The sequence below is a fragment of the Geospiza fortis genome, unplaced genomic scaffold, assembly GCF_000277835.1.
Source record: "Geospiza fortis unplaced genomic scaffold, GeoFor_1.0 scaffold188, whole genome shotgun sequence".
Lineage (NCBI taxonomy): Eukaryota > Metazoa > Chordata > Aves > Passeriformes > Thraupidae > Geospiza > Geospiza fortis.
In genome coordinates this window covers 2604686-2616713 of record NW_005054337.1, presented here as the reverse complement: position 1 = coordinate 2616713, position 12028 = coordinate 2604686, and the positions used below count along the sequence as shown (strand labels likewise).

Genomic DNA, 12028 nt, shown 5'->3' with positions numbered 1-12028 from the left:
TGTGATCAATCACTGAACATGGGACTAACTTCTGGCAGCCAGCCAGGGGAAAATGAGGAGGCCCCTCAGCCTCACCTAGATGAAACCACAGATCTAATGCATTTCACAATGTCACTTCAGAGGATTCAGGTTGCAAAAAGGTGCACAAGGACACCTCTGAGATAGCTTGTTCATTCCTCTGCATCTCCCAAGCAATGGAACAGCAAATTCTTCCCCATCCATACAAGGTGAGAAATGGGCAGCAGCAGAACAGTGACTGTCTCAAGATCAAGACCCCTCCTTGATGTAATGTTACAGTAAATTTTGTCTTCACCACAAAGCCACCAGGAGAGTCCCATAGCTCTCCCTGGAAACCACTGAACGGCCTGGAAGAAACCAGCTACCCCCTTCAGAGAACACAGGAACAGGAGCCTGCTCCAGTGGAAGGCCCTTCCCTTTCAAAAGCTTTGGCATGAAAAGAATCCCATTGAGGAGGAAAGTGGGTTAAATGCTTACACTGAAAATGAAGAACAGTTCAATGAACATGGCTCCAAAAGGCAGAATACCAGCCATGAGGATCCTACAGAGCAGAAACAAAAACCATAAGCAGCACAATATAACTATCTGGACATTAAAAATTCCTTGTAAGCACACAGAACACTCCAAGCAAAGGCTCTACATTTCCAGATTACTGAATTTCATAGGCAATGGCAGCTCCCACTGCCACAGCTACAAGTACCCCTCATACCACATCCAAATTATTGATGTGGTCTCAAGGAACCCATCTGCCATCTGTCCATGTCCAGAGAGCAGCAGGTGACACTCAGCAACCCAAGGGGACCAAGGGGAGGGGGCTTAACTCACCGTATTTCCCAGACACTGATCACTCACCCCACAAATTTGTTCATATACCACCTCTGCTCCGGGATCTGCCTGGGAATCTGATTTGTCCGTACAGGATTGTCATAGGGCTGCTTGCGAAATCCAAAGTAGTAACCCAGGTAGACCAAGGGCAAGGAGATCCCAAACCACATGCAGAGCAAGGCCACCATGGTGGGGAAAGGCACCTGGAATCACACCAAGAGCCACAGAAGTGAGGCTGACAGCTCTCATGCCCTGGGGACTGATGTCATTGGCCAAGCCAACTTGTCACCCACTTGGAAAGATCTGAGAAGCCAAGTGGGTCCCTATCAGCCCAGTGACCCTCTCCCTCCCAGCAGGTCCCAGGCTGAGGGTGGCACCTACCGCACCAGAGGAGTGTTTCCCCCAGATGAAGCAGTTGAGGACAAAGCAGATGCCAAAGACAACGCCCGGGTACAGCGTCGCTGTCTGCAAGAGGAACCACAGCGTAAGAGAAAGCACCTGATTCATCAGCCAGATGTTCCTATGGAATGAGTCCATCCCTGAGACAAGGCACATGTGGAGAAGTGTCCCTTTTGTTACAGGACAAGGACACAGAGCTGGGCTGTGGGGAGGATCTTGGACAATCCTCTTTGTTCTAGTACGTGTTCTGGTGGTGCCTTTTCTGTACAGCTACAAGGACTCAACCCACAGCAAATGTGCAGCACAGGCAGACTGTGTCCAGCTACCACAAACTGTGTGGAGCTTACAGACAGATTTTGCCATCAGCAAACCTGGGTAAACAGCACAGAACATCCAAGACTCACACAAAAGGCTCCCTTCTTCCATCGATGGCCTTTCAGAGTCCGGTATAAGCGGCCAGCAAAGAATCCACCAAAAACCCTGGACAGAAAAAAGCCAAGTCAATGAGAATGAGCTGCTGATGCTGGGGGGAGGCAGGACAGCACAGGGGGAAGCTGTGGAGGCACCTACCCCATGAACATGAAGAGGAAGCAGGCAGTTGTCATCAGCGCGCCCCGGCTCGAAGGCGACAGCATCCCCAGCATAGCAACAACTGCAGAGGGAAACAGGACAAGGAACAGCAGCTCTGAGGGACATGTGCTGCAGCAGCTTGAGGACAGGGGCCTGTCCCATCTGCAGCCCACAGCTGCCTGCAATCCCTGCACAGCCTGATTTCCTACACAGCATAACATATCCACAGCCTCCAGCACGGGCCAGAGAGGAAGGCACAGCTTTGATCTCAGCTACAGACCATGCTTCAGCCTCAGCTTCCCCAGGGATGGGAGCAGGTGCAGCTCAGCAGGCAAGGCACACCTGTGCAGAAGTCCCCCAGCCCACTATCAGCCAGGGCTCACAGCTTGGCAAAGGAAATAAAATCACACAAAGCTGCCTTCAGCTAGGCAATGTCATCCAGCAGTTCAGTATCTACCCAGGCTGATGGCAACAGCAAGCAGCTTCAAGGGCCTCACTCCAGCTAAAGTGAGCACAGGATGAAATCAAACATCCTCGAGCATCAGTCGTGTTACAGCCACCCCGTGCAACACGCTCCACTTACAGATGACAATCAGGATCATACAGAAGAGCTGAATTCCAGAACCCAGGAGAGAGCTGAGGATCATAGGATACTGTGGAGGCCTGAAGACATCTCCATGCACAAGCTTCCAACCAGATTCCTCCATAGTATCTTCCTACAGCAACAACAGAAAAAGGAAGTTATTTAGATGTGATACACCAGTGGAAATTAAGGTCCTACCACAGCCAGCCTAAGAGATTAACTTTCCTGTATCCAGTTTTTCTACTGAATTTTACCACTCTAGCCAAGAAACTTCTCAGGTATTTTTAGCCTAAGAGAGAGACCTGAATTGGCAGTGCCAGGGCACACATTTACAGAGCTGTCTGCAGTCACTCCTTAGGTCTGAAGACATCCTAACTGGTATGTGATTGCTCAGGCAGAAAAAGGTGTGTGACAGCACAACACAACTGCCCATCCCATGGCCAGGGCTCAAAGGAAAAGAAAACAGGGGCAAGGGAAGAGACAATACAGCCAAGTCTGCACAGTGGATCCCTCCTGGCCTGTGCTTCCCTCCCTCTAACCCCAGCCCAAGGAACAAACACATACAATGTCATCTTCTTTGTTGTAGTTGGCAATGTCCTTCCGCAGAGTCCGGATGATGATCATGCTGAGAATCCCTGAAAACAAGCACACAGTTCAGCTCAGAGGCTCCCACATGGCTGTGCTGCTCTCATGCTGTGCAACTATATGGCTCCCACCAACACTCTGTTCTGGCTGGAAGAGGAGGTCTTGAGTCACCAGCAAAGACAGAAACAAAACCCCAAGGAGCAGGGAAGGCAATATTCCAGCAGAAATGGGGCATTGTGGCTTTCTTGTGGGTTTTTTTACTCCCTCAATGACCCCAGTATGAGAAAGGCTGGTAACTCCCTGACCCCACAGGACACTGTTTGAACTGGGAGGCTTTAAATTGATTCCTGCTCCTTCTGACCAGGTTCAGATGTGGCCACATGCTCCTCAAGCCACCTGCAGCTAAAGACTTAAAGAAAATTCCCTGCAGATAATGGTAAAGCCTCCTCTCCCCACACATCCACTCACCTGAAAGGAAAAAGACGACCACAACCGAGTTAATGATAGAAAACCAGTGGATCTGCACGTCACTCATGGTCAGGTACGTGTCCCAGCGGGAAGCCCACTTAATGTCACTTTCCTGAAAGAACAGCAGAGTTCTTCTCACACCAGCACATTCCCAATGTCTTCCACAACTCCAGTGACAGACACTTGGAGCATCACTGCCAGCCAGCTCCCCAGTACTGCCTCACCTCCCAGTGCACAGAGTAGGTGAAGAGCAACTGGTTCTCTTTAGTAGGATCTATTTCCTGAGGGGCAGAGCCCGTGGCTTCAGGCAGGGTGCACATGCTCTTCTCATCAGCCTTCAAGTCTGTAGGGGAAAGCAGAGCATACAGTGAGCCCTCCCCTCAGGCACCACCTCTCCCACTGAGCATCACCCTGAGGGCATTTATTTGCAGTAATTCCAGGTGGGGAAGCACTCGCTCCTTGCTCACCTGCTCTGCAGTTTGCAAAACTACTCTCCTGACCAGCAGTGGAGCACCATTAACAAGCTTTCAGGAAAGCACAGGGCTCTCCTTAACTGGAAGGATAAAAGCCAGAGGTTCTGAAGCCAAGGATCTAGACCATGAACAAATCCTCTATTCCACATGATATGGTGAGAAACAAGACCTCTATAGCAGTGCCTGGCCTGCCAGAGGGAGCTGCATGGGATGATCCACGCCATGAGCAACTGCCCTTCTAGACACCCTTTTCCATTGGGCTCACTGAGATAGGAGTGCTTTCCCCTAAGCATTATTTTTAAATTTCAATTCCCCAGAACAGTTCCAAACATCCTGTGTGTCCCTGAACCAGCACAGAGTGTCCCAGTCAGGGAGATCTGTGCCACAGCAAGAGCTAGAATGCCAGACATGCCTCATACCAGATGACACAGTGCAAAAAAATCCAACCCCAAAACCTCAAACTCAGATCTTTTTACAGGAATTGATTTTCCATGGATTGCAGTTCATGGATATGTCTCTATTGTTGGTACTTCCTTAATAACAAAGTGGTTTATTATTCTTGTAATTTAGACTCATTTCTGTGTCCTGTGAGGCAACAATTGGGACCCTGATACATCACTGGCTTTTTGTCCATACAGGAGATTGTTCTCCCTTGCTCGCCTCCTCAAGGGTCTCTTACCTTCCAGTTTGATGCTTTGGGGAATCACCTCAAAACGCACCACCCTGTAGGTGTGCTCCTGGCTCTCTTCCACATCCTCTCTGTGGTAGTAAAGGATGAAGGAGAGGTGGTTGTGCAGGTAGAACTGAAACAATGACATAAAATAAAACATCAGCACCCTATGGGAGGAAGAGGCAAAGCTGAGAAGCAACAACTGCAGAAAACAGCTTCAGCGAGGGAAAACTCAGTCTTGGGGGCACAGTGCCTTTGCTCTGCTGAGGGGAAGCCACTGCATGAGCCTGTCCAAAGCTGCACAGTAAATAAAAGCAAGGACTCCTGACTTTCCCACCTTCCCACAAGAGACCCCTCTCTCATATTTCCACTATTAATAAAACCTTTTGGTTGCATTTCCAATTCTGATACTCTCTGGCAGACCTCTGACACCCAGATCTCCTCCAGGCACCCCCACACAGCACCTCAGTTCTCTACCTTGTTACCGTCCATAAAGCCAAGCCTGTATCCATGCTCAAACTGCACATCCTTCTCCTTCTTCTTCTCCTCTTCCTCACGATTGGAATAAAACTCCAGCCGTGTTGCCACAGGGAGGTTATCAGCAATGCTGAAAACACAGATTTCAGATCAAATTTGTCCACAGCACCAAATCCCCCTGACACAAAGCCATGCCTCAGTGACTCACAGGTGGACATAGTAATCCTCCCTGATGCGCTCGGCAATGAGCTTGCTCTGCTCCACTGTCAGAGTCACTGGCTTGTTGGGAAAGTTGCACAGAACTTCACATTTCTTCTCCACATTCATGGAAACCTGGAAAGGTGTATTTACAATTCGGTCCCCTCGAAGAACCTCACCTGGAAAACAGGAAAACACGGGCAGGGTTGGAGACTTGACAGGCTTCCTGCTGCTGATCCTGCTGCCAGGTATTGTGCAGCTGGAGGGACCACAGCAAGGCTCCTTTACTAGCCCAGGTGCAAGGATAAGATTGCAAGTCAGTACAGCTACTTTGCTCTAAGTATCAAGCCCTACTTATGAAGCAGGTTACATGCTCTCCATCAGGAGGCACTTCCCCTGTCCAGCACATGGACACTGCCATTTGCAGACAGCCAGCACACAGTGAATCAGAGGAAGCAGCTTCTCTCAGCTCAGCAGAAGGGACACTTGCAATTGCTTTTACCCTTCTAAACACCCCCCCACACTGTCTGACAGGTACACACCAAGGTTCTCAGCCTTGTAGGTGATCTTGCTGGGCTGGCAGAAGGGCAGTGAGTAGTACTCATAGGGCAGCTGGGTCCGGGAGCTCGTCAGCTTCACAGCCTGCAGGAAGAATGGAAGGATTATCCCCAGGAAAAACTTCAGATAATTTCCTGTGCTCTCAGCATCATCCAGAAGCTGATGCTTACTTCAAAACACCTTCCATAAAGCTCACTTCTAGAAGATACTACTACTACTACTAATATTAAAAATAGTAACAGAGACAGACATTCCTGAGAGACTTCCAGTAGCAATTCATTCACAGAGAAACACTCAAAGAACAAAACATGGTGGTTTCACAAATTTATGTCTCAGTGGAGTCCTAAGAAACAACAAAGAGCTCAAAAGAGATTCCAGAGTCACATTTCACACAAGATTTCCTCAAACAAAAATTCATATCCCACTGGACCTAGAGGTCTGGCCTCCAGTGCTACGGAGAGTTCAGCAGTTTTAATCTCTGCAAGGAAAGCCAGAGAGCCATCAGTCTGGGAAGACAAGGTGACCAACCACAAACATTCCTGGAGAGTTTCCACAAATCACAGCGTACAAGGGAAGTGCAGAGACATACTACAACAGCCAAGACCACAGTTGCTCTGAAAAACAGAAGTGTTTTGTAACACAGCCAAGCTTGTTTATTGGAAAAGTGCTGGCAAACACACTGACTTGCCTAAGCACTTGAGGAAGCATTTAGCTCCTGAAATCCCTTTGAGAACAGCTATTCCAAAACCCTCTTCTTCTGGGAAGCTTACTGTAGCCACAGGCAAGTCTCATTTGCTTAAAAATAGCCTATGTCTGGCAGTCTGTGGCCAAAGAGAAAACTGTGCTGTGCTTCATGTGAGAGCAGCCAACCTCAGCAGCCCCAAGGGTGCTGGATTTGCTGAGACAGAGGCCACAGCTTTAGAAAAATAAATGAAATGGGCTATAAATCACTGATGTCTGAAAGCAAAGCCTGGCTTCCCCACGGATAGGTGCAGCAGCTCTGTCATTGAGTACCACCAGTGCTGCAGAGGAACAGCACTCAGCAAGGCTGGGCTGAAAGATCTGCAAGGCTCAAGGACAAACACCTCCACCTGGGAAGAGCTTCTCATGAATTTCCCTGAAAGCACAACATGAGCAAACTGGGTACTGAGAAGGTCTGATTCAGACCATATTCCACCATTCACCTTCCGCACAAAGGCACAATCTGCATAAGCACTTTTACAGTCTGTATAATGCTGGAGAAATTAAATTCATTTCAAAGCCACAGTGAGAAAGGGACCCTTTCCCAAACAGAGCAACATCTTGAGGACTTTGGTGCAACTGCTGAAGGAATTTGGTAGATCAGGGGCAAGAACAGGAATCATGCTGGCACCCGAATGTTGTGAAGCAGAGGACATATCTGAACACAAAATTTGAACAGGATCCCCAAATTTAGCTTTGCAGCCCATCTTAGCTGCTATATAAAAAAGAAAAAACCCAAAAGTCAAAACTCCCCCAAACCAAATAAACTCACAGGACTGAGTTTCTCCTACCTTTATTTCTACAGGGTCATTGTGGTGGAAGTTGATGGGAGCCACCCCAGGTACATAGAATGAGTCTGTGCTGTGTAACAACAACAGCAGGCTCAGCACACATCTCAGCCTTTCCTGCAAAAAGGAGAATGGACAGTAAAATACAACAGAAACACTGGAACAGCATTAGAGATGGGCAACAACCCTGGAAATGTTCATCCCAGACATGAGAAAGGCTGCGCGGTCAGGTGATTAAACAGAAATTAAATTCACAAAAGCTCTTCTTAGCTTTGTTTTGTGACTCTCATCACGTCACTTTCCACTCAGCGTGTCTCTGCCTCTTCATCTGCAATTAGGAAAACTTTGGCTTTGCTCAACCACGAGAAAAATGCCATTTTTATCTGCACCATGGGGCATCGAGCAGGCCATCACTTTACTTTTCTGCTCACCCCCACTGAGCTCCCTGTGCTAGAAAACTCCATGGATTAATAGAGAAGAGGGCTGTAGCCCTGGCTCTGGATGTGTGTCAGCTCTGCACAGCAGCAGCTACCCTGGAGCTGATGACAGATGGCTGCTCACAGGCCACTACCTGCAGAAGAGCAGTTACTGTGGAGTCAGGTGTGACACCAGTAACTGCACCAAAGGGACAGTCACACCACCACTCCCTCCTGCTCCACCACCACTCTGCTTTCCTCACCCCTCCAGGCCACAGCACAGCTCAGTAACATGGCAAATCACTTTTTCACCCTTTTTTAGGGAGCATGGTGAAAAGTCAGGCTGGAAGGTTCAATCAACTCTATGGGCCTCCAGGAGAACCCAGATCCTACCACAGCCACAGCAAACCCTTTACTAAACACACCTTGCTGCCTCCTCAGCCCCTCCCATTACCTCAGGTAACCCAGCTCAGCATGGGCAGGAAGGCTGTGAAATGAAAATCGAGCTTTAAAGAGAATTAGTCAGCAGCAGCTTGCCTGGATTAGGACATCAGCTCTGGTATAATCTCACAGCACTACTGGCTTCAGTCCCTTCTCCTGAACTCCCTGTGTGTATGGCACCACTGGAAAAACCACACAAAACCTGGTTTGGTTTGGGACAACTCTTGAGCTAATGCTGCAGATGTAAGAAACCAAATCCCCACTGTCCCTGTGTGTCCTCAGCACTGTCAGTCTGTCTGACAGCACCAGAGGGAACACTCCACAGGGCAGGTGTGACAAACAGCAGCTCTGTCATGGGGATCCTTCCTCAGGTTGGGGAAAAAAAAAAAAAAAAATCTGTACTTATTACCCCCACACCCCTTCTTCTTCATCACCTTCCTCCTGTCTCATTCTAAGACAAGGAAAGTACCTGGGCCCCAACCAGAGCATCCAGAATTAGTGGAACTGAACAGGAGGGAAAAAAAAAAAGGCAGAAATATCAGGGGGTTGAAAGTCTAAAATGTATTTAAGATGCAAATGCTAGGCACCTACAGAAAATATGAATACTGCATCATCAGATACATGTGGCCTTCCAGTACCTGAAGGGAGCCTACAAGAAAAATTAAGAGAGACTATTTACAAACCATGGGGTACAGGACAAGGGTGAACAGCTCTAAACTGACAGAGTAGGGTTAGAGTGCATATTAGGAAGAAATTCTTCCTTGTGAGGGTGGTGAGGCATTGGCACAACTGCCCAGAGAAGCTGTGGCTGCCCCATCCCTGGAATTGTTCAAGACCAGGTTGGATAGAGTTTGGAGCAGCCTGGGATAGTGGAAGGTGTCCCTGCCCATGGAACAAGATGAGTTTTAAGGACCCTGCCAACCCAAACCATGCTGTGATTCTGTGATCTTTTTTGCTTACAAAGGGGATTTTCAGATCTATTCTAAGCACAGCCAAATACACTTGGAGCAGGCATAAAGCCCCAGCTTGGAAACACTCCTGTTAAAGCTGCCTGACATTCAATACTGATCTGCCTTCAGGCAACATGGGGCTTATTTTCTGTGCTCCACTAAATTTTGCCTTTCCAATCTTTAAAGGGAGTGCTCAGTGGCTCTCCAGAGAGTAGGAAAATGTCTCCTGCACAGGGGAAGCATCGGAAGGAACCAGCACTCTTGTCCCACACTGCACTCCAGCAACCTGCAGCCCTTATGTCATTTGTCACTAAAGTGACAGACCTACACAATGTTACTCAAAAACCAGAACCACACCACTGCCACCCGTGCCCCAGCAGGCTGGGAGGTGAAAAGACCAGGACAGAACTTTGGCAGACACTCAGGAGACACATGAGCATGCAGAAGATGAAATTTTTGATGACAATTTTGGCAGAAATCAGGCTGTCTTTGCATACAGATGATGATGACTCAGGCACCAACAGGAAAGACAAGAGGGTGACTCTGTAAAGCTTTGCCAGGAAAGAACAGTTGGTAAGAAAGGGGGAAGCTGCTATGCAACAGGTGGGGAAAGATTTGGGAGTGAAATACGAAGGAAATGCCCAGTGCAGGCTCCTGAGCTGGCAGAGCACAGGGAAACTGAAGCCAGGGGCCTTACGCATCAGGACCTTTGTTCTTGTACTGACAAATGTGCCTCATCTTCTCCAAACAAAGGCAGCAGCTTAGAAATGGCAACATGGACACCCCCAAAGCATCTGTGTGACTCATGGGCCTGGCCAGGTGATTGTCTCACACGGGGGATTCCTGCAAACTGAGTTCTCTCCTGTGCCAGGTCAGAACTTCCAGGAGGGAGCTCTGTGTTGGTTCAGTCACAGAGCCCTGGCAAGGCCCAGACTCCCAGCAAACAGGACACACAAATTCACAGCCTTTTCCATTTACATTTCAAAAACATGCAAAAAAACCCCTCCAATGACAATCTTGCATCTGAGGTGCCAGGAAATCGTTTAATGGTGCAACAAGTAGCACAACAAATATGCACAACCCCAGACTGAGAAAAACCCAGCTGCAAGTAGGCAAAAATAGTTCAGATTGCCTAAGCCTGATTGTTTCCCTATATGCAGACATGCAGAGACTCCCTGTCTTAGGAGAATATGATCTCAATAAAAGAAGTAACTGCAGGAGCACAATCACCCATTCCTGTCCCACAGATCAAAAGTTCACACACAAACCCTCTCCAAGACGGCCCTTCTGGATAATTATCACCAGTCTTGGGGTTTGCAGGCAACCCCAGGTTTATCCCATTCAGAAAGACTTAAAACAACGTTGCCACTTTCTGTGAATTCAGAGAAGGCTCACAAACCATGCTGCCAAAACAGAGGATTTGTTCTCCAAACCCCAGTCTGACCCAGGCACAAAGAGGCCCTAAAATATCCAGTTATTACCACACTTGTCTCTCCCTAGGACCTGTGGTCCCTCCAGCTACCACTGCCAGAGTCTGACATTTATTTTAGGGAAAGGGGAAACAGCAGCTGTTCCCTGGGGCACTCTGCAACAGCCCAGTGTGCTCCAGAGGGTCCATGGCCTGGCCATGTGCACCCAGGACACCCCTGCCCAGGTTACTGCCAACAATTTGAAGAAACCCTCAAGCAGCAGCAATTTCAAGCATCAGAATTGAGCTGGTGCTGTACCAGGGCTGGTTTAGGTCTTAAGAGTTTCACAATCCACATAGGAACTGAAGAACAGAACACAGGATTTGTTCAAAGACATGAAAAGGAAGTAGCAAGTGACAGTGATGGATATCATGAATTGTCCCATCTCTTTCTGGCAGAGAAAGGCAGGAGGGACATCAAAGAGCCATAATCAAGAGCTGTTAACTTTCAAAGACAGCTTTAAAGAAAAACAGGGAAAACGACCTGTGCAGAGCCATTTGTCCAAATGGATTCACACAGCTCTCCCATTCCATTTCACTTACTGAAACTTTTTAAAAAATGGTGACAGAAAGGGAGGAAGGCTACAACCCACTACTTTATGGGAGCAAAAAACCCCAACAAGCTCTCTCACACATGTAACCTTCATTCTGCCCTCAGGCACATTAGCAGGACAGAACAGTGCCAATGGCACCCTGACCCTCATCCCCTTTTCCACGGGCTGCCTCCTTGGATGATCCTGACACCTGTTTGGATAAGCTCATCTTTATGACATCCCTGCCTTGCTCACCCTGCACTGGAGGAGCCATGAGAGCCCTTCAGAAGGAGACAAGTGCTGCATTCACATTGACTTCTGAGCTCCTTTGACACCAGGAGAGCTGCTGGCAGCCTCCTCTGCCCTTCACACAACAGAGAGCCACGAGGAAATTCCCAGTAGGACCATGCCCAGCTCTCAGAGCCAGCTGAGCACTCCCTCCCCCGTGCCTGGGGGAAAGCCAGCAGGGTATGAAGATGCTTAAAGCAAATGAAAGGAAAACCTTGGCTCTCCCACTCTCCATGAGTCACCTCACAGCTCAGCCAGCAGCGACCTTTGTATCAGCACACATCCTTTATCCACACCGCTATTCCTGCAATGCCCTGCCACAAAAATACCCTCTATGAAAGCAAGCAGGAAATCCGTTTGACTCCTACAAGACTTCAAGGCAGATAAATGTCTCAGCAGCTCGTTTTCTGCTCTGTGAGGTGGCACTGATGCCCACCAGGAACACCTTCAGTTCTCTGAGGATTCAATGAATAATTCAATAGTAATAACAGGGATGCTGGGACGCGGGAAGCTGAAGCAGCTGCTCAAACCCGGACCCGACAACCACCACCAAACATTTGTGAAAACCACACAGAGCAA

The 12028-nt window shown here is 48.5% G+C and overlaps 1 protein-coding gene across 1 annotated transcript in view; it reads right to left on the bottom strand.

The window, feature by feature from the left end:
* The window catches only part of TM9SF4 (transmembrane 9 superfamily member 4), a 10463-nt gene extending 1803 nt beyond the window's left edge, over positions 1–8660 (bottom strand). Inside the window, exons 1-15 of the mRNA XM_014307496.1 lie at positions 8628–8660; positions 7357–7470; positions 5809–5908; positions 5277–5445; positions 5069–5198; positions 4601–4724; positions 3673–3791; positions 3449–3560; positions 2960–3030; positions 2396–2528; positions 1813–1894; positions 1647–1722; positions 1225–1308; positions 871–1046; positions 496–559 (exon numbers count right to left, since the gene is read on the bottom strand). Coding sequence (XP_014162971.1) covers positions 496–559; positions 871–1046; positions 1225–1308; positions 1647–1722; positions 1813–1894; positions 2396–2528; positions 2960–3030; positions 3449–3560; positions 3673–3791; positions 4601–4724; positions 5069–5198; positions 5277–5445; positions 5809–5908; positions 7357–7470; positions 8628–8660 — 1587 coding nt within the window. The remainder of the gene's footprint in view (positions 1–495; positions 560–870; positions 1047–1224; positions 1309–1646; positions 1723–1812; positions 1895–2395; positions 2529–2959; positions 3031–3448; positions 3561–3672; positions 3792–4600; positions 4725–5068; positions 5199–5276; positions 5446–5808; positions 5909–7356; positions 7471–8627) is intronic.
* Between the last annotated feature and the right edge of the window lie 3368 nt (positions 8661–12028).